Source organism: Pipistrellus hanaki, assembly GCF_964339955.1.
Source record: "Pipistrellus hanaki genome assembly, chromosome: 1".
Lineage (NCBI taxonomy): Eukaryota > Metazoa > Chordata > Mammalia > Chiroptera > Vespertilionidae > Pipistrellus > Pipistrellus hanaki.
In genome coordinates this window covers 117,474,061-117,498,183 of record NC_140503.1, presented here as the reverse complement: position 1 = coordinate 117,498,183, position 24,123 = coordinate 117,474,061, and the positions used below count along the sequence as shown (strand labels likewise).

The following is a 24,123-nucleotide window of genomic DNA, read 5'->3' as shown; positions in this document are numbered from 1 at the left end:
GGAGCATCAGCCTGCGGACTGGAGGGTCCCAGGTTTGATTCCGGTCAAGGGCATGTATCTTGGTTGTTGGCACATCCCCTGTAGGGGATTTGCAGGAGGCAGCTGATCTATGCTTCTAACTTTCTATCCCCCTCTCTCTCTCTATAAAAAAATCAATAAAATATATTTAAAAATATCTCCTATCATCACTTTGTATTCTCTCACCCTGCTTATCTTTTTGTTCTGTTTTTTGTTTTTGTTTTAATCTTCACCCAAGTATATGCTTTTCAATGATTTGAGAGAGAGAGAGAGAAACATCGATTGGCTGCCTCATGCATGGGCCCAGATTAGGGATTGAATCCATAACCTGGCTATATGCCCTGACCTGGAATTGAATCCAATACCCTGCAGTGCACAATACAACACTCTAGTTACTGAGCAACATTAGCCAGGGTCTGCTTATCTTTCTCCACAGTCCTTACAACTGGATGGTATTGTGTCATGGTTGTATTTGTTTACTTCGTCTTTTCACTGGAACATAGATACCTCTAGCATCTGAAACAATACTGTTTGGCACCTAGAAGTCACTCTATAGAATTTGTTAAACAACAAGCAAGTAAACAAACAAACTATGGCACTTATTAAAGGGGACACTCAGAAGCTGATGCAAATGACATATTACTAAAACTAAATTTTCTAAATATACCATGCAAATGGAAATGTAATGCTTATTTATCTCTCTATATACCCTGTTACAAAAAGGATCTGATAGTAGCTGATGAGATTTACTAGCAGTTCAAAACTATAGTTTAACATATCCCTGCAGTGGGAAAAAACCACTGAATGGATCATAATGGACCAATTAGTTTTATTGGAGGTAGTATGGTACCTGATACATTTGTCAGTCAATAACGGAATTAGAAAAGCAGTATGAAATTATAGAAAAAAGTTTTGGTAAAAAGTATTTCTTGCCAAAACAGTGTGGCTTAGTGGATAGTGCGTCGGCCTGCAGACTGAAAGGTCTTGGGTTTGATTCCGGGCAAGGGCATGTTCCTTGGTTGCGGGCACATCCCCAGTGGGAGGTGTGCAGGAGGCAGCTGACTGATGTTTCTCTCTCATCGATGTTTCTGACTCTCTATCCCTCTCTCTTCCTCTTTGTAAAAAAAAAATCAATAATATATATATATATATGGTATTTCTTGTATTTTTTTCCTTGTATTTATTAGGTTCTGATAAACCTAAGACACTGACAAGATAAAACTGTTTCAGGAACCTGCTTGAGATTAAAATTCAATGAGTGACTGTCACAATCTGATCGCATTAAATTTTAATGTAGAATAAGGACAAAAATATCAATGGATACCTAGAGGGCAAAAATAAACTAAAAATCTTTTTAAACAAATTTAACAAATTATCTTTAGTATTATAAACTTCATATTATTATTATTATTATTATTATTATTATTTTTATTTTTTTATTTTTTTATTTTATTATTAACATTCTGCCCCTGAAACAAATCAAGGGTAGAAGAGTTTATTAATACAAAAGCTTACCTTTCATTCCAGCTCTCTTTGTATCATCAATAGTTAAAAGTATTTCTATTGCATTTTGAGCATCATCAGATAACTTTTCTTCACCTTCAGGCCAAGGGATATCTACAAATATAAATAAGCTTATTGATCAGTGCTCAATACAATACACAGAGATAAATGAATCTTATCTTAATAGGAGAAAAAGAATCACCTCTTTTCAGGATATTCTGGAATACCTGTTGTGGTGTTTCATCATTGAAAGGGGGAATTCCTGTTAGAAACTCAAACAAGCAAACTCCAAGTGCCCACCAATCTACCGCAGGACCTAGAATTTAAAAGGAAGTAGTTAAATTTGCAAGAATTTTCTACAAATGTTTGATCAACAAAAACATTAATATCTGGGCACAATCAAAGCATTCATTTCCTAAGGCTTTCTTCTGGCTTCATAAGGTACAAACAGTCAAATGACCTTCATTTATGAAATATGGCAATTACTTCCCTTCTCTATTTTCTAAGAAGTTAAAAGTAGCCATTAATACAGTTAGTTAAAGCTATCTTTGGTCATTTATTAATAACCTGATATTCTGGATTTAGAACCTGATATTCATGTTCTAAATCCTAAAACATAACCAAGGAATGCATTTAAGCTAAAGATTATACTCTAAAATAATTACAGTACCTCTCAATTTCAAATTGGGAAATAACAAAATTTAGATGATTTCATGTTTCATGCACTTCACGAAGTATGAGATGAAGTAGCTACATTTATACTAATTGGAGGATAGACTGGTAATTATGGAAAGCCTTAATTAACAAAGTGTTTTCATGTGCTTTATTCCTTTTAAGTTCATTGAGGGATAAATTTGTTTAACAAATAATATTCATTTAAACTATAGTTTGAGCCGAAACTGGTTTGGCTCAGTGGATAGAGCCTCGGCCTGCGGACTGAAAGGTCCCGGGTTCAATTCCGGTCAGCATCCCCAGTGGGGGGTGTGCAGGGGGCATCTGATCGATGATCTTTCTCATTGATGTTTCTGACTATCCCTCTCTCTTCCTCTCTGTAAAAAATCAATAAAATATATTTTAAAAAAATAAAAAATAAAAATAAACTACAACTTGAGGTAGTTAGGAGTTAAGTCTTAATAAGTAGGTAAAACTGATTTCTAAATAGTATTTTTAATAAAGCACCAATTATATACAAAGATGTTTTTAAGGATTATTTAAAAATGACTGTATAATCTGGTTTATACGTTTTTTTTTAGTTTTGTCTACCAATAAGGTATTTACTAACTAAAAGTTAACTTTAGTCCAAAAATGGTTAACTTTAGTATAAATTTAGAATAGAGATTCTAGTCTAGTGCTAAATTTGCCTGGAAATCACTCATAAAATTAAATTTCACAAAATCCATTACAATGGTTAAACAACTGCCACCCTTTTAAAACAAATAGGAAAGCAGTGTGGAATATGCCATTAGAAAAAATAATCACATGCATATAGAATGCCTTTTCACCTGCAAGCAACATAACCCAATTACCCCTGAGAACTCACAGCTATAGGCTTTTATGTCTTTAGTAATCACTATAAAAACATACAAACCACCTTAGTTAGTAGATTTTTTAAGCAGCACCAAGAAAGTATTCCTGTAGGTTAGATAATATAATGAATATAACCAAACAATAGAAAAGTAGGGGGACATCAGGGAAAAAAATACATTTTATTTAGTTTGCTTAGATTAGAAATTAGGACCCTTTGACCAGCTCAGCCCAAATGTTCTCATGTCAAAAAACATACATGCTTTCCTCCATGGATATGTCACACATACCCATATTTGTGAGTCAAAGTCTAATAAGATCATATATTGGGATTAATTATAGCAATTATATCATTAGCCAGAGAAAGAGAACATCTTATAATATTGACTTTCTAATTCAAAACCTACTTCTGTAATTGTTAAATTGGTATTGTTTATACCTTTTTATTTTCTAATAATAACAGAATTAAATGGTTTAGAAAATCCAGCCATTTTGTAGTTGCTAATTTTATTATTTTTATCAAGCCTATTTTCTCTGTTGCAATAAAAATAAATAAATAAAAGCAGTATCTTCAGTCTCTACTACCTTTAAAAACTATAAAAAATGCTGCATGCCTACATTTGTTTTCACAGAGCAGAGAAACCCTGATGTCTTCCTGCTCAGAAGACATAGATACTTTATTTTTATAATTCATAAGTGAGCTGAAGTGAGAAATAATTTTTTTCTGCAATGTGATCTAGTTATACTTTGACTTTTCTGTTTAATGTGCTTTGCCATATTGCTTTAGAGAGAAGCTCACTCACCTGAAGTCAGAAATCCTGCAGGTAAGAAAACAATAGTTAGGTGCATTGTATTAAAATTCTGAATTCTTCCATCATGCATTGAACTAGATAACAGGGATTTGTGCCAGTATTAGGGGAACAAAGATGAGTAAGAAAGCTTTTTCTCAGGAAAAAATACCCTGCTTTGGGAGAGACAACACAGATAATTTTAACACAATATTAAGAGAGCTGAAACAAAAATATGCACAAGAAGCCATGGGAGTGCCCGGGCCTGTGTGCTCACTGTTTAGAGCACCAGCCTGCGCACTGAAGGGTCTCAGGTTTAATTCCTTGTCAAGGGCATGTACCTGGGTCGCAGGTCAGGGCTTGTCTAGGAGGCAACCAATGGATGTCTGTCTGTCTGTCTCTCTCTCTCTCTCTCTCTCTCTCTCTCTCTCTCTCTCTCTCTTTCTCTTTCTCTCCTCCCCAACCCCTTCTCCCCTTCACTCTCTCCCTTTCACTCTCTTTGAAAAGCAATGGGAAATAATATCCTCAGGAAAAAAATATCCTCGCGTGAGAATTAAAAAAAAAGAAAAAAAAAAAGAAAAAAAAAGAAGCAGCAGCAGCAGCAGCAGCAGCTATGGGAGAATCTGGCCAGAGTTCCTATGTCTGCATGGTGAGGGGAAGACATGGAGGGCATCAGAGGAGTCATAGCTGTTCCTCAACATGATAGTGGAAAATAAAGAGGTACACATATAGGAAGAAGCAGAGACTGCCCCTGGGACCTGGGATGTGTGACGTGGGGGAACAGGTAGAAAACAGGGAACTGCTGTTTTTGTTTTTTCCCCCCTCCTTTTGATTATAAATTGCTTTGTACTACTTGTTATTTTACTTATTTATTTTTTTATTATTTTTAAAATATGTTTTATTGATGTTTTACAGAGAGGAAGGGAGAGAGATAGAGAGTTAGAAACATCGATGAGAGAGAGCCATCGATCAGCTGCCTCTTGCACACCCCCTTCTGGGGATGTGCCCGCAACCAATGTACATGCCCTTGACTGGAATCGAACCCGGGACCTTTCAGTCCACAGACCGACGCTCTACCACTGAGCCAAACTGGTTTCGGCTGTACTACTTGTTATTTTAAAAACAGTATATCAAATTACTTTTATAGAAAATAAAAATTTAACCCTTTGCACTCCGAACCATTCTGGACATTGGATACCAGCTACTCGATGCTACTTTGCGGCGGAAACGTGCGTTGAAATAACTCAATTCCCTGTAATCACTAATAAACTGCAATGTCCCCTGAGAGGGGACATCCGAGTGATATGCTAGAATTCCGATGTCCCCTGAGAGAGGACAGCGGAGTGCAAAGGGTTAAAAATATGTCACTAGAGAGAAACCAAGATGGCGGCAAAGGGTAGACACCCGAATGCAGCCTACCACAACAAATTTGAATTTAGAACTGGAAAACAGGGGAGGCATTGCCCTGAAGCACTGGACGGCTAGCTGAGAGGAGGCTCTGCCATCTGGGAAGGAGAGAGAAGGCGTGCTGACCCTCAGAAACTGTGAAGGTACGGAGAACTGCGCATGTGAAAAGGCGCTGGATTACTCCTGGCGCGCGGAGAGGGCAGCCCGGCTGAGTTCGCTGCTGGCTTACTCGGCGCGCGGAGAGGTCGGACAGCTAACGTGCGACTGGCTTTCTTGTTCTGGAGGAAAACAGAACCATCCTATTGCTCTGATAAATGGCCCCAGTCAGGGAGAGGCCAGACTGTCAGGCAGGGGGCAGAGATCTCTCGGAGGTGTGTGAAGCCAGCGGCCATTACTGCGAAACTTGGGGAGGAGCCCACGGGGAAACAAAGCTTGTCTGCACCACCCCAAGACTCCGCCCCATGCAAGCTGAGCACAGAAGCTCTCCCAGCGGCTGGCTTTCTCTGAGGGACTGCTCGGAACCCAAAGCTTGTCTGTGCCTTTACCAAAGAGGTGCACGCGCCTGCAACCAATCTTGCGAGACTCACCACGAACAGGACTTTTATAAGGCGAGACTGACAGGGAACCAAAGATTGCCTGTGCCACCCCGAGACTCCGCCCCAACCAAGCGGAGTACAGAAGCCCTCCTAGCTGAGACACTGTTGATCCTCACAGCCAATTGGCTTGGAGATCAATGCCTCCCAGTGATACCAACAATAAGCAAGGCTTAACAACAAGACTGCACACACAGCCCACAAAGGGCTACACCAAGACTGTCCACCGCAGGTAACTGGGAAGGCTGTGCTACAGGGCTCTACCAGAACACCCAGCACACAAAACTATTCCACCAAATCAGGGAAACAACTAAAATGCAGATAAGAGGCAGGACACAAATGAAGGAAATGGAGGAAAAGAAAAGATTGGACATTGAGTTCAAAACTACAGTTATAAGGTTTTTCAAGAATATCCTAAAAAAGGCCGATAAAATAAATGAGACCTATGAGGATATGAAAAGGGATAAACTAGAAATAATAAGAGATCAACTAGAAATAAAGAATAAATTGTCTGAAATAAAAATTTTTTCACAGAGTCCTAAAAACAGACTGGAAGATCGCAAGAATCAAGACAAAGATTTAGAACACAAAGAGCCAGAGGACACTTCTCTGCAGAAGCAAGAAGATAAGAGAATCCTGAAAGTTGAAGATAGTGTAAGAAACCTCTGGACAATTTCAAGCGAACCAACATCAGAATTATGGGGATCCCAGAAGAAGAGAGAGAGCAAGATACCAAAAGAATACTGGAAGAAATAGTGACAGAAAACTTCCCCCACCTGGGGAAAGAAATACGTAGACTTAAAGTCCAGGAAGCGCACAGAACCCCAAAAAAGGAACCCAAAGAGGACCACACCAAGACACATCATACTGAAAATTCCAAGAGCAAAAGACAAAGAGAGAATATTAAAAGCAGCAAGAGAAAAGCAGGTAGTTACCTATAAGGGAGCACCCATATGATTGTCAGCTGATTTCTCAACAGAAAGCATGCAGGCCAGACGGGAATGGCAAGAAATATTCAAGGTGATGAATAGCAAGAACTTACAGCCAAAAATACTCTACCCAGCAAAGCTATCACTCAGAATCGAAGGCCAGATAAACAGCCTCACAAATAAAAAAAAGCTAAAGGAGTTCATCACTGCCAAACCAGAATTACCGTATATGAATTGCTGAAGGGGGTTATTTAGGAAGAGGAAGAAGATAAAGATAAAAATTATGAACAATAAATATGTAACTATCAACAAGTGAAACTGAAAGCCAAGGGAATTAAAAAATCTGATGAACAATATTAACTGGTGAATATAATAGAATCAGAGGTATGGAAGGGGAGTGGACTGATGATTCTCGGGGAAAAGTGGAGTGGGAGTGCGGGAAGAGACCGAACAAAAACTGTGCAGCTGTGGATGAGGACAATGGGGGTGGGGAAAGGACAAAGGGTGGGGTGGGAACCTGGTTGAGTGGAGCAATTGGGGGGGGAGGGGGAGAGGAACACATTTGTAATAATCTTAACAATAAAGATTTATTTTAAAAAATAAAATAAAAATGTCACAAGAGAGCAGAATAACTAGGTGCCCCACTAAAATAGTGGCAAGATCTGATAAAGTACATCTTTACATCTAAAGCTTCCTTTCATACTTTATCCTAAGTTAGAGAACTTGCCAATTGTAATATAGTAAATGGGCTAGCAAATCCATGACTTAGCAAAAGGGGCACTGTACAAAACCAGTTATGTGCCCAGAGGAACTCGGTTGCTTTGGCTAACAAAGGAGAACAGTAAATGTGTCTGTCCACTTGCAACAGTGGAGAGATTTTTCTCAACGGCTACTGAGTACTGCCCAGCAATTCTCCTGGACTGCTATCTTGAGGGAAACTTCAGACACTTGTCTTTGGAAACATTCTTAAGCTTTTGCAGTGGAGAAAACACAATAACTAACTATAACATAGGTAGAATGACATTAGTTTTAAACAGTTTCTAATGAAGTAATATAGTAGAGAATAAGTAAATCTCCATAACTGATCAAGGGACATTTTACGGAATAGGTGACATTTGAACTGATCATGGATGAGAAAAAATTGGACAGGAAGATGATTGGGGACTAGCTTTTCTAAGCTACTTGTGGAAAATAACTGTGGAAATACTTGTGGAAAATAAGGGAGATTTGAAAATAAATGTGTCTTAAGAAGTGGAATGGGGATATAAGGTCTATTAAGAGAATCTCTGAGAGAGGTGGCTACTATTAGAGCCTGGAGCCTCAAATGCTCTGATCACTAATCTGGCTTTTAAGGGGTCACCAGAGTTTTTCAAGGAGGGAAATAGCACAAACCATGTTAAAAACCTGGATTTTGTGCTGCAACCCTCTGGGATGCTTGTGGTCTCTCCTACCAAACTCCAGGTTTTTAGAAGTTGGGCAAGGGTATAGAGTCATGGGAAGAGAATAATTTAAATAGAATCAAATTCTAGACTGAAACATATAAAACAGCTCAGCTATCTCTGCATTTTTCTATGGTTTTCCAAATAAATGTCTTAAAGAAAAAAAGTAAATATGGGGGTGGGGGAGAAGGAAAAATCTGATGGCAATGATTATAGATAACAGAATGAAGTTGACGAGACCAGAAAGAAAGCCATTAAATGAAAGGAAAAGATGAGGGGAGATAGTGGCAGAAATGAAAAGGTGAGGAGAAATACTGCAGAGATAATTAACCTGATTAAATGTCTGAATGTAGGGACAATGCCTGTATTGTCCACAAAGACAGTGAAACCGAGATAGAGAACAAAGGAAAACTGGATAAGAAATCCAGTTTTAACAGGCAGCATTTGAAAGACCAGTAGAATACTAAATAGAGACTAGGCATGTGTATGTTGCCTAGTGAAAGTTAGGATTAGAGATCAATATTTGGGAAACACCAACATAGACCCAACCGAAGTCATGTGAGTGTTGAGATTAACAGGGAGCACATGCATCACAAAGAGTAAGGGGCAGAATCGTGAAGAACATCCATACTTACAAGAGAGAAGGAAAACTGGGGAGTAGCAATAGAGATAGGAAGAGTGAGGCTAAGAAGAGGCTGGCAGATTTGTAAATAATGACATCATAGATGACTGGTAATAAAGTTTCAGTTAAATAGTTGGGATAATAATCATATTGCCAAAGCAAAAGAGGCACCTTTGAGAAGTTGAATAGTGAGTGCAAGGGTGGAAACTAATTTTCAGACTAAGGAACAAAAATCCAGCAAAGAAATAAAAGTTGTGGAGGTGGGGTTGGAAAGATGAGACAGATGACCACCAAGAGTTCAAAGCATCTATCAAGATGTAGAAGGGCCCAGCCAGCAGGCTCAGTGGTTGAGCATTGACATATGAACCAGGAGGTCATGTTCCATTCCTGGTCGGGGCACATGTCTGGGCTGCCGACTCCATTCCCATTGTGGGGCGTACAAGAGGTAGCCGATCGATGATTCTCTCTCTCTCTCTCTCTCCCTTTCTCTGGGAAATAAATATATATTAAGATGTAGAAGAAAGGGTTATGGTGTGGGTTGCCCTCCTGAAAAAAGATAAATTGAAGTCCTAATCCTGAGGTTCCTTGAATGTGACATTTGTAAATAGGGTCCTTGCAAATATAATTAGTTAGGTTAAGATGAAGTCACACTGGAGTAGGGTGGGTCCCTAATTTAATATGACTGGGGTCCTTCTAAGAACACAGCCATGAGACTACACAGACAAAGGAGAACACATACGAAGAGGGAAGATTAGAGTGATCCATTTACAAACCAAGCCCGGTCCTGTCAACTCTTTGATTTTAGACTTCTAGCCTCCAGAACTGTCAGACAATAAATTTGTTGTTTTGAATCACCCAGGTTATAGTATTTGGTTACCCTAACCCTAGGAAACAAATACGGCTCATTTTCAGAATGTAGGAAGGGAAAAAAGGATAGGAAAAAATGTCATCCTTTTATCCCTATATTGCAATTTGAAAAATGGCTCATTTCTAGCTTGACTCTCTGGTGAGGGTGTAAGTGAGATTAAGCCCTAAACAGAAACAGGCTTCTGCAGAGGTATAGGCTCAACTTTGTGTTTTTGAACCCAAACGACAACAGACTTGAGGAGACTAGGTTTAAAGCAAAGGAAACCAGGGCTGAAAGGTGGGCTTCTCTGGGTCACTGAGATTATGCCAGAAGCAAACAAATGGCTGCATGTCTTCTTTTCTGGTAACAAATGCCATATATAGGAGGAAAGAATAATGCATGAGTTAATTTTCTTCTTCTTAAGGTAATCCAAGTACCAAAGAAATTTAAAACTATTTTACCTCAAAAGAAAACGTAGTGATAAGTAACATTTCAAAAACTCAGGACATGTATGCCTTACCATGGGCCTTGCCTAATAACAGCTCCGGTGCAAGGTAGTCTGGGGTTCCCAGGATTCGCGCATCATCCACGGGGGCCGCCCCTCTTCTCACACTCTTTGGAGTTCGATACGGAGTTCCTGACTTGACCTGACTTGGGGTCTGCTAATTTAAAAAGAATTTTTAAAAGACAATAAATATCTAAATTCCTTTTACAGTGAACAGAAATGCCAAAACAAAAAAGCTGGGCATAAATGACATACTCATATCCTTAATTTTGAAAAAGGACTCATAAAGAATTATAATTATAAAAAGTCCTCATATCTAACAATACTCAATAGTTTAGGTAACACCAACTATTTCAATAAGATCTGAATATGCAAGAAAAAATTAAAAAGTTAACAATAAAGAACTCCAATGTAGGAGCCTGAGGCTGACAAATGACTGAAATATTATGATAATATGTAAGATAGAACTAAATATAAATAACCTCTTGTGCTATGGAGTTTAAATGCTTAAGATATTTTGTTGTCTCATAAGGACTCTGAGATCAATAGCATAGAGAGCATTATATTCTACGGACAGAAGGAAAACAGACTCTGAGGGTAAGGGACTTCTAAGTCACCCAGAAAGTTCAGAATAGAAAACTCAAGTTGTAACTCTCAATTCAAGTTTCCACTTAAAAAATTTTTTTATTATTATAATGTCTCTCCAAGGGGGGAAATAAAAGATATAAAAGATAAGGGGTTAGAAAATAAAAACAAAGTAAGATTTAAAATATGTATTTTCAACTTTTTTTCTGTAAAGAAGAGATCATCTAAATATGTCTTTAGAAGAGAGCAGAGTAGATTTTAATTTTATAACACAGATTTTCTGGGGTCAAGTGAAAATACGTAGTTATGAAGAGGCCTGGTGCATGGATTCGTGCACCAGTGGGGTAACTCGGCCTGGCCAGAGGGGATGGGGCTGAAACCGACTCTCTGACCTTCTCTGAGGGGTCCCAGATAGTGAGAGGGTGGTTCTCAGGTGAGAACCCCGCCCCCGAATCAGACTTCCTCCTCTCTGGTTCCAGGTGCGGCACCTGAGAACTGCTGCTGCCAAGTGACCACAGCTCAGCAACTCCTGCTTTGAGCGTCTTCCCCCTGGTGGTCAGTGCGTGTCAGAGCTACTGGCTGGTTAGCTGGTCACTTAGGCATTTATATAATATGGATTTAAAATATGTATTTTTAAATCCGTATTATATAAAATATTTTATACATATTTTAAATCTATATTTTATATATATAGATGATTGTAAATATGTATAAGTGTATAGAGCAGTACAACCACTAGCTTTCCCTTTTTGCATTAAAACTTCCAAAAATTTCAAAAAAAAAAAAACAAAAAAAAAAACTTCCAAAAATTTTTCCAACAAGTAAAATGAAACTATATGCTTAATATCATATAGTTTAGCTGGGAGGCAAGAGTCTGGCCTTCATAGTTTACTTTTCTGCAATCCAAAGAACAAAGTGTTAGAAAGTTATACATACCTGATATGGCAAGTAGGATCTTTCTTTTTGAGTTGGGGTTATGGCCATGGGATATGAACCACTATAAGCACATGAAATATCCATTGCATCTAAATTAATGCTCATTTTGGATGGTTCTGAATTATTGGATACATTAATATGGCTGTTAAAACTTCGAAAAGCTACTGCATTCCTTTTAGAGATGGTTAGTGTTTTCAACACCTCTGAAGAAGGAGCTAACATTTTTTGGTTACTGTCTTGGACAACAGGATTCTCATCACCTTTTGGCAAGGTACTTTCTTGGCAGCTGAGTGATACACTAAGTAAATCTTCAGCATTTGATTCTTCAAAAGAAGATTCTTTGATGTTTTTGTTTGGATTTAAGGACTGCCTTTCTAATGGACTTTCCAATATAGAAATTCCAGGAAAAGATGAATCAGAGTCCATACAAATACTTTTAGAAGCTCTATCATCATCAGAACATAGAAAACTAGAACTTAAGTTGTCCTTGTTGTTTTTGTCACAATCTTCATCCAGTTCGCACATAAGATTTTTTGCTATCATTGGGATATTTGGTTTTTTTGGTGTTTGTTGTTTATCCATAAAATAATCAACCACATTTTCCTTATAAGTACAGTCATTTTGCTGACTTCTATATACTGACAATTTAAGGTCCTGAATTTCAGTTGTTAAGCCTGTACTTTCATTTGTGTAACAATCTCTCATTTCATTACAATGCTTATTCTCTATACAATTTTTTTTATTCAATATAGTTTTCTGACAAGGACTGGAATCCACTAACTCAAAATGTCTCTTAACACTTTTTTTCCCAAGGTGCTCTTCAGTTGTATCAGTGGACTCTACAGTCCCCTGATCTGACTGATGAAAACCAGACTGTCTTGTGCAAGGGGCCATATTAGTGTTATTTATATCCAGTTCTCTTGCTTCCCAAGAATTTTTCCCAGAGAAGCACTTTTTAGCCAGGTTTTCACAAGAGCTTCCACTGGCAGGAATGGTACTACTATTCTGAATGGGTGAAAGGGCTAACTCAAGATTCTTCTTATTGAAACTTATGGTCTCGATGTCATTTGTAGATTTTGTACATAAAGGCTTTTCAGTTGTGTTCCAACTCATCACTGGAGAGCCCAATCCATCATCACTTTCCTAAGAGGAGAGGGAGAACCTTTTTTTAGTTATAAAAAGCTGAGATTTTTAAACCTGTTAAACCTGTCCACTTAGGTGGAATAAATGCCTCAAACTATTATGCTACCTATTCCTCCTTTCCAACGGAACAAAAGAATGATGATAACATAATTAAAAAGCAGCATAACAATAAGAACATACACTTATACACATTATTTAGAGTGAAAACACTGGTTGAAAATGTAAATCAATTACTCTATAATACTTATTTGATACTGTATTACATGTTATTTAAATAGAATAAATTAACAGGCAATATATTTAGACAAATTTTGGGGTAAGGCAACATTATGTATATATCTTCTTTGTAATAGGAATATGATTGACTCTGTTTTGAACTGCAAAAGTACAGGGTTTGATATAGAGTTATTAGGAAATTATAGATAAAATATTATTATTTGTTAAATATACTTTTATTGACTTCAGAGAGAAAGGGAGAGAGAAACATCAATGATGAGAGAATCATTGAAGGGCTATCTCCTGCATACCCCACACCTCAGGATTGAGCCTGCAAACCAGGTATGTGCTCTGACCAGGAATCAAAGTGACCTTCTGGTTCATAGATCTATGCTCAACCACTGAGCCAGGCCAGCAGGGATCAAAAATATTATTAATACAAGCATGTATCACTTCAAACAAATATAATAAAACCAAGCTGATAAGGATGAGGCTAAATTAGTAGTAATTTATAATAAAAAATCAAAAGCATGGTTAAATCCATTGTCAATAAGATGAATTAATAATACATTGATACATTGATAACAAAATGTTTTTCTTGAAAACTGAATTCCAACCATCTACAGGTGCTCTTGGGTGATATGAGCTTTGTACCTAATATTGCAAAGTGGTGCATTAATTAGGATTTTTTATAAGATCATTCAATTAGAGGGAGTCTTCAATAACTAACTTTAATAGTACCTATTTTTGATATGTGAAAATGAAGTTTTATTAATTCACTTAGTATTAATTCAGAGCACTTAGTCATTAACCAAAGAAAATTCCTGAATTACAACTCACTGATCTATAAGCACAGAAATGATGCATTTGGGGGTTAGTAGAGGGTTATCAGGGTTCCCTTGTCCTTCTATAATCCAATCATTGCATTCCTCAGAGATGAAGAAGTAGAAGCAGGCAAAGCTGTGTTCAGTTGAAATAGTATATTTCTTTCTTGAATAGGACAGAAGTGAAATAATAGTAGTAGTAATGCAAATCAGGTTTATTCTGTAATATATACATATTACCTACATAGAAGCTTATAAGAAGAAAAGGAAAACAATTGAGAAATCCTGCCTTAACTAAAAAATAGTTTGACTTTGCTCCTAAAATGCAAATATACAACAATAATAAAGAAAATCATGATTGAGAATGAGGAATAAATACAATCCAAATTATTTAATCAAACAGAAAGTTTATTCTTTGTGCATTCCCATTATTCTAACATTATTATTACTAGAGGCCCAGCATGTGATTTATGCGAGGAGGTGCCCTGCTTCTTGCTGTGTGAGGAGGCACCCTGGGGGGGCTGGGACCTGTGCCTGACTCGCAGCATCCCCTGGCCCCCCTGCCTGTGTCCACTCTGGGGCCATCAGAGTTGCTATGCTGGCTTGGGAGGCCCCTCGTCTCTGTCTTTGTCTCCACTCCAGGCCTCACCTGCCTGCACAACCTCCTACTGTTCAGCTGTGAGCCCTTAAAGTAGGGGGGTCGAACTCAATCAGAGAAGGGGCCAAAATCTAAAATCCAGCCTAAATCGCGGGCCGAATGGTTTACTGAACAGTCATAAACTGACAATGTCATAAACTGACAGCGGAGTGCAGTGATGACAGCGCGGTGCGGGCCACATTGCAAGGCCTGGCGGGCTGGATTTGGCCCGCGGGCCTTGTGTTTGACACATGTGCCTTAAAGCATCCTGGCCTAATTTGCATATTACAGCTTTATTTATATATACATATATATGTGTATATATCCTACCTAATAAAAGATAAACATGCAAATTGACCATACCTTCGCTATGCCCACAATCCATGCCCACCAGCCAATCAGTATGCAAATTAACCCAACCAAGATGGCAGTTAATTTGCATATCCAGGTCAGAGCGAAGACTGGAGATAGTGTAGAAAGAAGCCAAGTGCTGCAGGAGGGAGCAAAGCTGTGGAGAAGCAAGCAAACGGGGCAGGGGATAAGGGAGGAAAGCAGGTGGGGCAGGGAAGGGAGGAAAGCAGGCAGGCTGGGGGAGAAGAGAGAGAAGCAGGCAGGCTGGGAGAAGGGAGGGAAGCAGGCAGGCCAGTGACCACAGCAGAAGGCCCTATTGCAGGAATCTTCCTGCAACAGGCCTTTAGTATACACACACACACACACACACACACACACACACACACACACGTATATATAAATTACTAGAGGCCTGGTGCACAAAATTCATGCACTGTGGGGCAGGAGGGTCCCTCAGCCCAGATTGCAGTCTGGGAACCCTCGGGGGATGTCTGACTGATGGCTTAGTGGGCCTAAGCTGGCAGTTGGGAGTGCACTGACCACCACGGGGCAGCTCCTACATTGAGCATCTGCCCCCTGGTGGTCAGTGCACATCATAGCAACCGGTCATTCCTCCATTCATTCGATTTGCATAGTAGCCTTTTATTATCAAGATTATTATTATTATTGTATTTAATTCTCACCTGAAAATGTTTCTACTGATATGATAGAGGAAGGTTAAGAGAGAGAGAGAGAGATAAACATTGATATAAGAGAGAAACATTGATTGGTTGCCTGACATACTAGCCTCCACTGGGGATTGAACCCTGATGCTGGATGCATACCCTGACCAGGAATCAAATCCCCCACCTTTTGGTGTATGGAATGATACTGCAACCAACTGAGCAACATTGGCCAGGGCTAATCTAAACTATTTTATTGGAATTTTATGAGGGCAACTTTATTATAATTTAAAATTTTAGTACCTCTCAGTTTTAATAGCTTTTAAAAATAGCAAAACCAGAATATATAAACTAAGTAAATTCACTCATTTAGCAAGAAATTTTCTTAGAATAGAAGCTTTTAAAGGTACACTTATATATCTTTGTGGTCTAAAAGTTATTTCTGAAGGTTAGGGGTGACAAGATTTTACTTTGGGTGTTAAGCACATGGTGCAATATACAGATCTTGTAACATAGAAACTCACACCTGAAACCCATATGTTTATGTTGACCAATGCCACCCCAATAAATTTAATTAAAAAACCCCACAAAAACAAAAAACTCTTAGGTAAAAGTTACTTCTTATCCTGAAGAGTTGCCATTCCATTAAATGAGAAACTGGCAGAAAACAGTACAGTTAGTTTAAAAAAGAAATCAACAAGCTAATATATGTGTCACAGGTAAAAAATTAAAAAAAGTCTATTTAGGTGACTAGAAGACAAACATTTACTATCAACTTACAGCAAAAACTTTAAAAATTGAAATCTCATTAAATAATTTCATGTTTGAACAAGAAGTAAAATATATGTATTTTCCTTTTAAAATATTTTTTTTGGTTTTAGAGAGGAATGGAGAGATAGAAACATCAATGATGAGAGAGAATGATTGATCGGCTGCCTCCTGCATGCCCCCAATTGGGGATCAAGCCTGCAACCTGGGTATGTGCCCCTGACCAGAATCGAACCCAGGAACCTTCAATATGCAGGCCAATGATGCAGGTCTATCCACTGATAGGGCAAAAAGTAAAATATTTCAAAAGAATTTGACAGGATGTACAGGACAATGAAGAGAACCTTTACTATTGTTGATGTAACAGCTTCATTTCCATATAGAATTTAAACGAAAAGGTAAAAAGTGTTTCTATCATTAATTTCACATACATAATTGATTATGGATAAGGTAAATTTCATTCTAACCTGGCAATCTTTTTCCCATGTAGGACTGCTGTGGCATTCAGATTCCATACTGGATACAAAAGTATAGGATTGACTACTGGCACTGGATGTAGCCAGCCTTTTCCTAGACTGGAGTAGATTAGAAGTTAGACACTTTACAGGCATTCTGGGGTTGGAGGCAACTGTTTCAAGACCTGTAGGGAAGAGAAAAATTGAAACATATGACACATTTTTCTTTTTCTTCTTTTTTTTCTTTTCTTTTCTTTTTTTTTTTAAATATATTTTTACTAGAGAGGCCGGTTGCATGAAATTTGTGCATGGTAGGTCCCTAGGCCTGGTTGGCAATTAGGGATGTTCTGTGGGATGACCGGTGGGGCAATTGGGGGGGCCCCCAACTAGCACCTGCCTTGGCCAGCCTGGCACTGTCCACTTCCTGGCCCTGATGCTGCTGCCTTGGCTGGGCTAGATCCTGGGTCTGGGGGCAGCTCCTATTTTGAGCGTCTGCCACCTGGTAGTCAGTGCACATCATAGCAACTGTTTGCACATCATTCTGCTGTTTGGTCAACTTTTATTATATAGGATTGATTTCAGAGAGGAAGTGAGAGGGAGAGGAATATAAACTTCAATGACGAGAATCATTGATTGGCTGCCTCCTGCATGCCCCCTATTGGCAATTGTGCCTACAATTTGGGCATGTGACCTTGACCAGAATTGAACCCAGGACCCTCCAGTCCATAGGCTGACACTTTATCCACTGAGCCAAACCAGCTAGGGCTGTCACATGGAACCTGACTCTTCAGATAATTAGGCAAACTATTAAGTATTGCACAACAGAGTTATTAAAAAAAAAAAAATCCTTGAGGGTATTTTTTCCATTGATTTTTTAAAAAAGTGGAAGGGAGTGAGGGATAGTGGGAAAGAGAGAGAGAAACATAGGGGCCAGGGATCAAACCTGGAACACAGGTATGTGCCCTTAACTGGGATTTGAACCCACAACCCTTTGGAAAGCAGGACAATACCTCTAACCACTGAGCAAACCAGTCAGGGTATATTAGAGCTATTTCTATGTAAACATTACCCAATCCACAAGGATGGCTTTCACTGTTTTTGTTATGCTAGTACAAATACTGTTTTGGAATCAAGATGGCAGCATAGGTAAACATCAGTACTCACTGCCTCCCACAACCACATAAAAATTACAACTAAAATATAAAACAACTATCATGCAGAACTGCCTGACAACTGGCTGAATGTAAGTCCTACAACTAGAGAAGCGCATTGAGGCTGGTAGAAGAGGTGGGGCCTGGAACGAGCTGGTCCCATACCCACGTGTGTCGGTTTTTTAACTGGGAGGGAGACTGTCTCAGTGGAGGCCTCCTGTGAGGAACAAGGGGTCCCAGCCCCACACCAGACCCCTAAGCCAGGGTTCCAGAGCTGGGAAGAGAAGTCCCTATGCTTATAGGCTGTTAAAACCAGTGGGGATTGTGGCTGAGTGACATCGAGGCTGCTGGATACCCAGGTGTTCCTCTTTTTTACTTTATTTTTTATTCTTTATTGTTTAAAGGATTATATATGTCTCCTTTCACCATCGAACCCTCCCTGGCCACTCCCACCCCACAGCACATGCCCCACACCCCCAGTGTCCATGTCCATTGGTTATGATTACTGGTATATGCATGCATACATGTCCTTTGGTTGATCTCTTAAATGCCTTCCCTCTGAGGTCTGATTGTCTGTTCAATGCTTCTCTGTTTCTGGGTCTATTTTTCTTCATCAGTTTATGTTGTTCATTATATTCCACAAATAAGTAAGATCAAGTGATATATATTTTTCTCCAACTGGCTTATTTTGCTTAGCATAATGTTCTCCCTGTCCATCCATGCTGTATGAATGGTAAGAGTTCTTTTTTTTTTTTTTTTTTTACAGCGGCATAGTATTCCATTGTGTAGATGTACCAGTTTTCTTTTCTTTTCTTTTCTTTTCCTTTCTTTCTTTCTTTCTTTCTTTCTTTCTTTCTTTCTTTCTTTCTTTCTTTCTTTCTTTTTTTTAATAAATCTTTCTTGTTCAGATTATTACAGATATTCCTCTTTTTTTTACCCCCATAGCTCCCCTCCACCTGATTCCCCACCCCACCCCATGCCCTTACCTCCCGCCACTGTCCTGATCCATAGGTTTAAGATTTTTGTTCAATCTCTTCTCACACCCCTCAGACCCCCTTCCCCCTGAGAATTGTTAGTCCACCCCCTTTCTATGTCCCTGATTCTATTATGTTCACCAGTCCATTCTTCAGATTTTTTATTCACTTGATTTTTAGATTCCCTTGTTGGTAGGTATGTATTTGATGTCTTTTTGTTGTTCATACTTTTTACCTTTACCTCCTCCTCCTCCTCCTCCTCCTCCTCCTTCTTCTTCTCCTTCTCCTCCTCCTCCTCCTCCTCCTCCTCCTCCTCCTCCTCCTCCTCCTCCTCCTTCTTCTTCTCCTTCTCCTCCTCCTCCTCCTCCTCCTCCTCCTCCTTCTCCTCCTTCTCCTCCTCCTCCTCCTCCTCCTCCTCCTCCTCCTCCTCCTTCTTCTTCTAGAATACCCTTCAGCATTTCATGTAATCCTGGTTTGGTGGTGATGAACTCCTTTAACTTTTTCTTGTCTGTGAAGCTCTTTATCTGCCCTTCAATTCTGAATGATAGCTTTACTGGATATAATAATGTTGGTTGTAGGTTCTTGCTGTTCATCACTGAATATTTCTTGCCATTCCCTTCTGGCTTGCATAGTTTCTGTTGAGAAATCAGCTGACAGTCATATGGGTGCTCCCTTGTAGGTAACTAGTGGTAATTTGTGGATACCATCCCAATAGAACTTTTCTTGTTTTGAGGCAAACCATTCAGATACCAAATTTTCCACTTCTTCATATGTTTTGAAGTGCTGCTCAGAAAGCGCTTGTGTCATTGATCAGAACAAGTGGTAATCTGAAGGAGCAAGGTCTGGTGGATTAATACTTCTCAGGCAAGATCTTTTAATGTGTCTTTAACTGGTTTTGAAGTATGTGATGGTGCGTTATCATGAAGCAAAATTACTTTGCTGTGTGCTGGCTCATTCTGGTCATCTTACAATAAAAGTGTGGTTCAGAGAAACCAAGCAACGCCACCACCAGCTGCAGACTCGCGGACCTCCACATCCAAAGGTACTCTGATCCCGGCAGCTGTAAGTACACTCCCCCTCCGCAACCACAAAACCCTGTTTGCGGGTCAGCCCCACCCCAACCGTTCGCGTACCCCCGCCCCCCCACCTTCCCTCTGCTTGTGCCACATAACAAAACCCTGGATTGCCGGCCTTCCCGGATCGGCTCCAGTTAGCTCGCACCCGCCCCCCCTCTAACCCCCTCACCTCTGCTTGTGCCTGGATTCGAGTGTCCATGCGTTCCCCGCCCCCCACCCAGACTCCCAGGTTCAACCCCATAGACAATAGGACATCCCAATCCAGGCTTGCATGGCTCTCTTGGGGCAGTGCGCTGGAGACACCAAGAACACCGGAGAGTGGATTCTGTACAGACAAGCGCTCGAGGTCCTGCAGTGGAAATCCTGAACGCCCCCTTCCTGGAGGTTAGCCCAGCAGCTCAACTGAGTGCTGGGACCCCTAGGTGTACATCAGAACTCAGAGGCCTGAGAGTGAGTATCCGCGGATACGCCACTGCAGAGATGAGGTTCCAGCAGACCTCTGTAAGCCACTAGTGGGAGCCACAGTGAGCTTGCCTTGGATGCGATCTTGAACAAGCAGGAGGCGCACATCCATCCAGCAGAATTCACTTTACCTAAATACTGACACATAGGCACCTCAACTGTGCGACTACACTGCCAGGGCCCTTCAGAGTCATTTAGTGCACCTCACTGGCAATCTAATGTGGGTTTTCCTGTGAACCACCACTGGAAGTAAGCACCTATTCACCACAAGTGAAACAACAAAAGCTGGGCCCGGCCATCCCACAACTGCATATCTCTGGGCACTTCAGCCACACCTTTCCAATAGCAAGTTCCCTGAACCAAAACACCCCAACAGACGGTTCCTGGGGACCACTGCAAGTCCCTTCACGGCACGCGTGATTACAATTAAGGGTACAAGACAGCAAAAATTAAGAAACTCCCCTCCACATCAGCTAACTTGTAGACACCACAGTTGTACATCTCAAGTTTACAGATCTACATCAAGAGAACCCAAATAGCTTGAGAAGGGAGCTACACTAGATTAACAAGCCCAGGGGAACTGAGAAATTATACCAGTAGCACCATCCCCAAAGGAACCTGGGAAGTAAGGCAATTGAACCTACAATTAAAACGCTACAGAAAAACATGGGAAGACAAAAAAAGCAATCAACAAAGGAAAGGGAATGAGGAATCACCAGAAAGGGAGTTAAATGAATTCAAAGTTAGCAGTCTATCAGAGACAGAATTCAGAGTAATGGTTATAAAGATGTTTAAACAGCTAGAGGACAAATGCACACAACTCAATGACAATTACACACAATTCAAGGAGAATTATAAGGAGATGAATGAGAATGTCACCAACATGAAAAAATACCAAGAGGAGATGAAGAACGACATAGCTGCAATAAAAAAAACAGGTGAATGCTTAAAAAGTAGGATAAAAGAGGCTGAGGACCGCATCAGCGAAGTAGAAGACAAGGTAGAAAAAAACACACAAACGCAGCAGCAACTGGAAAGAAGACTTAAAAAGCAAGAGGAGAGCCTAAGGGAGCTATGGGACAACTCAAAATGAAACAACATTAGAATAATAGGGATACAAGACTGAGAAGAAGCAAGAAAACCTCCTGGAAGCAATAATGACAGAAAACTTCCCTGACAGAAGCAATAATGACAGGAAAAACTATCCAAGTCCAAGAAGCACAGAGAGTCCCAAACAAATTGAACCCCAAAAGACCAACACCAAGACACATCATAATTAAATTGACAAACACCAACGACAAAGCAAGAATCTTAAAGGCTGCAAGAGAGAGACAGAAAGTTACATACAAGGGATCTCCTATTGGAATAGTAACTGATTTCTCAACAGAAACACACCAGGCCAGGAGAGAATGGAATGAAATATACAAAGTGATGCAAAACAAGGGACTGAATCCAAGAATACTATACCCAGCAAGGCTATCATTCAAAATTGATGGAGGGATCAGAAGCTTTACAGACAAAAAAGGGCTAAGAGAATTCATCACTACCAAGCCAGCAATGCAAGAAATGCTAAAGGGACTGCTGTAAAAAGAAGAAAGAGAAAGGCAAGGAGAAACACAAATACTAAGGGTAAATATGACAACAAACAGGTACTTATCAATTGTAACATTAAATGTAAATGGATTAAATGCACCAGTAAAAAGACATAGGGTAGCTGATTGGATAAGAAAACAGGACCCATGTATCTGCTGTCTTCAAGAAACCCATCTTAGAGCAAAGGATTAACACAGACTGAGAGTGAAGGGATGGAAAACATTTTTCAGGCAAACAGAAATGAGAAAAAAGCTGGGGTTGCGATACTTATATCAGATAAAATAGACCTCAAAGTAAAGGCTGTAGCAAGAGATAAGGCAGGCCACTACATAATACTAAAGGGAGCAATTCAGCAAGAAGATATAACTCTGGTAAACATATAGGCACCCAATGCAGGAGCACCAAAATACATAAAAAATCTTCTGGAAAATATCAAGGGAGAGAGAGACATCAATACAATCATAGTAGGAGACTTTAATACACCACTGACATCAATGGATAAATCCTATAGACACAAACTCAGCAAAGAAACAGCATCCTAAATGACACACTAGACCAGATGGACCTAATTGACATCTTCAGAGAATTTCACCCCAAAGCCAAGGAATATACATTCTTCTCAAGTGCTCATGGAACATTCTCAAAAATAGATCACATATTGGGTAACAAGCAAAGTCTCCCCAAATTCAAAAAGACTGAAATCATATCCAGCATTTTCTCAGATCACAATGGCATAATATTAGAAATAAACTACAATAAAAAACATTCCAAAAAATTCAAACACCTGGAAGCTGAATAGCATGCTACTAAACAATGAGATCAAAGAAAAAATTAAAAACATCCTGGAGACTAATGACAATAAAAACACAACACTGCAAATCCTATGGGACACAATGAAAGCAGTTCTAAGAGGGAAGTGTATAGCTCTTCCCTGAGAACATCTTTACTGCCATGCTAATGGGCATCAGCTGTACGGTAATATAACCTAGGGCTATTGGGTATTTCTGGACTTAAACTCCTAATCCTTCACTGGTGGGAGCCCTTACCTGGGCTGATCCTCCTGCCCAAAGTAGTCACTGATGACACCAAACAGGTCTACAGGCCTACCTCAAAAAACTACAAAAAGGGTTAGTAAATAATCTAACTCAACAACTCAACATAATTATGTAGAATCAACACAATTAAAATGTCCATACTACCCAAAGCAATCTATAGATTTAATGCACTCCCAATTAAAATACCAATAGCATACTTCACAGACCTAGAAAGAGCACTCCAAAAATTCATCTGGAATAAAAAAAGACCACGAATAGCCACAGCAATCTTGAGAAAGAAGAATAAAGTAGGAGGGATCTCAATACCAGATTTCAAGCTGTATTACAAAGCCACTGTCCGCAAAACAGCCTGGTACTGGCATAAAAACAGACATACAGACCAATGGAATAGAATAGAGAACCCTGTTATCGACCCAAACCACTACGCTCAATTAATATTTGACAAAGGAGGCATGAACATACAATGGAGTCAAGACAGTCTATTCAACAAATGGTGCTGGGAAAATTGGACAGATACATGTAAAAAAATGAAACTAGACCTCCAACTTACTCCATACACAAAAATAAACTCAAAGTGGATACAGGACTTAAACATAAGACGGGAAACCATAAAAATACTGGCGGAATCCACAGGTAGGAAAATCTCAGACACATGCCGAAAGAACTTCTTCACTGATACTGCTCCTAGGGCAATGGAAGCTAAAAAGAAAATAAACAAATGGGACTACATCAAAATAAGAAGCTTTTTCACAGCAAAGGAAACCATCAATAAAACAACAAGAAACCCCACTACCTGGGAGAACATATTTGCCAACGATATCAATGATAAGGGTTTAATCTAAAAAATTTACAGAGAACTCATACAAATCAACAAAAAGAAGATAAACAACCCAATCAAAAAATGGGCAACTGAGCTAAATAGACACTTTTCAAAAGAAGACAGAAGGAAGGTCAAGAGACATATGAAAACATGCTCAAAGTCATTAATCATCAGAGAGATGCAAATCAAAACAACAATGTGGTACCATCTTACACCAGTCAGAATGGGTATCATCAACAA

General features: G+C 39.5%; 1 protein-coding gene across 4 annotated transcripts in view; it reads right to left on the bottom strand.

Annotated features, from left to right (window-relative positions):
• Positions 1-24,123, bottom strand: part of MASTL (microtubule associated serine/threonine kinase like) — a 45,439-nt gene that overhangs the window by 2,212 nt on the left and 19,104 nt on the right. The window contains exons 7-12 of one of the 4 annotated variants that reach the window (XM_084868077.1): positions 16,765-16,937; positions 11,697-12,839; positions 10,191-10,332; positions 3,849-3,863; positions 1,724-1,837; positions 1,534-1,635 (exon numbers count right to left, since the gene is read on the bottom strand). In XM_084868077.1, the coding sequence (XP_084724203.1) occupies positions 1,534-1,635; positions 1,724-1,837; positions 3,849-3,863; positions 10,191-10,332; positions 11,697-12,839; positions 16,765-16,937 (1,689 nt within the window). The remainder of the gene's footprint in view (positions 1-1,533; positions 1,636-1,723; positions 1,838-3,848; positions 3,864-10,190; positions 10,333-11,696; positions 12,840-16,764; positions 16,938-24,123) is intronic. The other 3 variants (XM_084868078.1, XM_084868079.1, XM_084868080.1) reach the window with 3 other exon arrangements.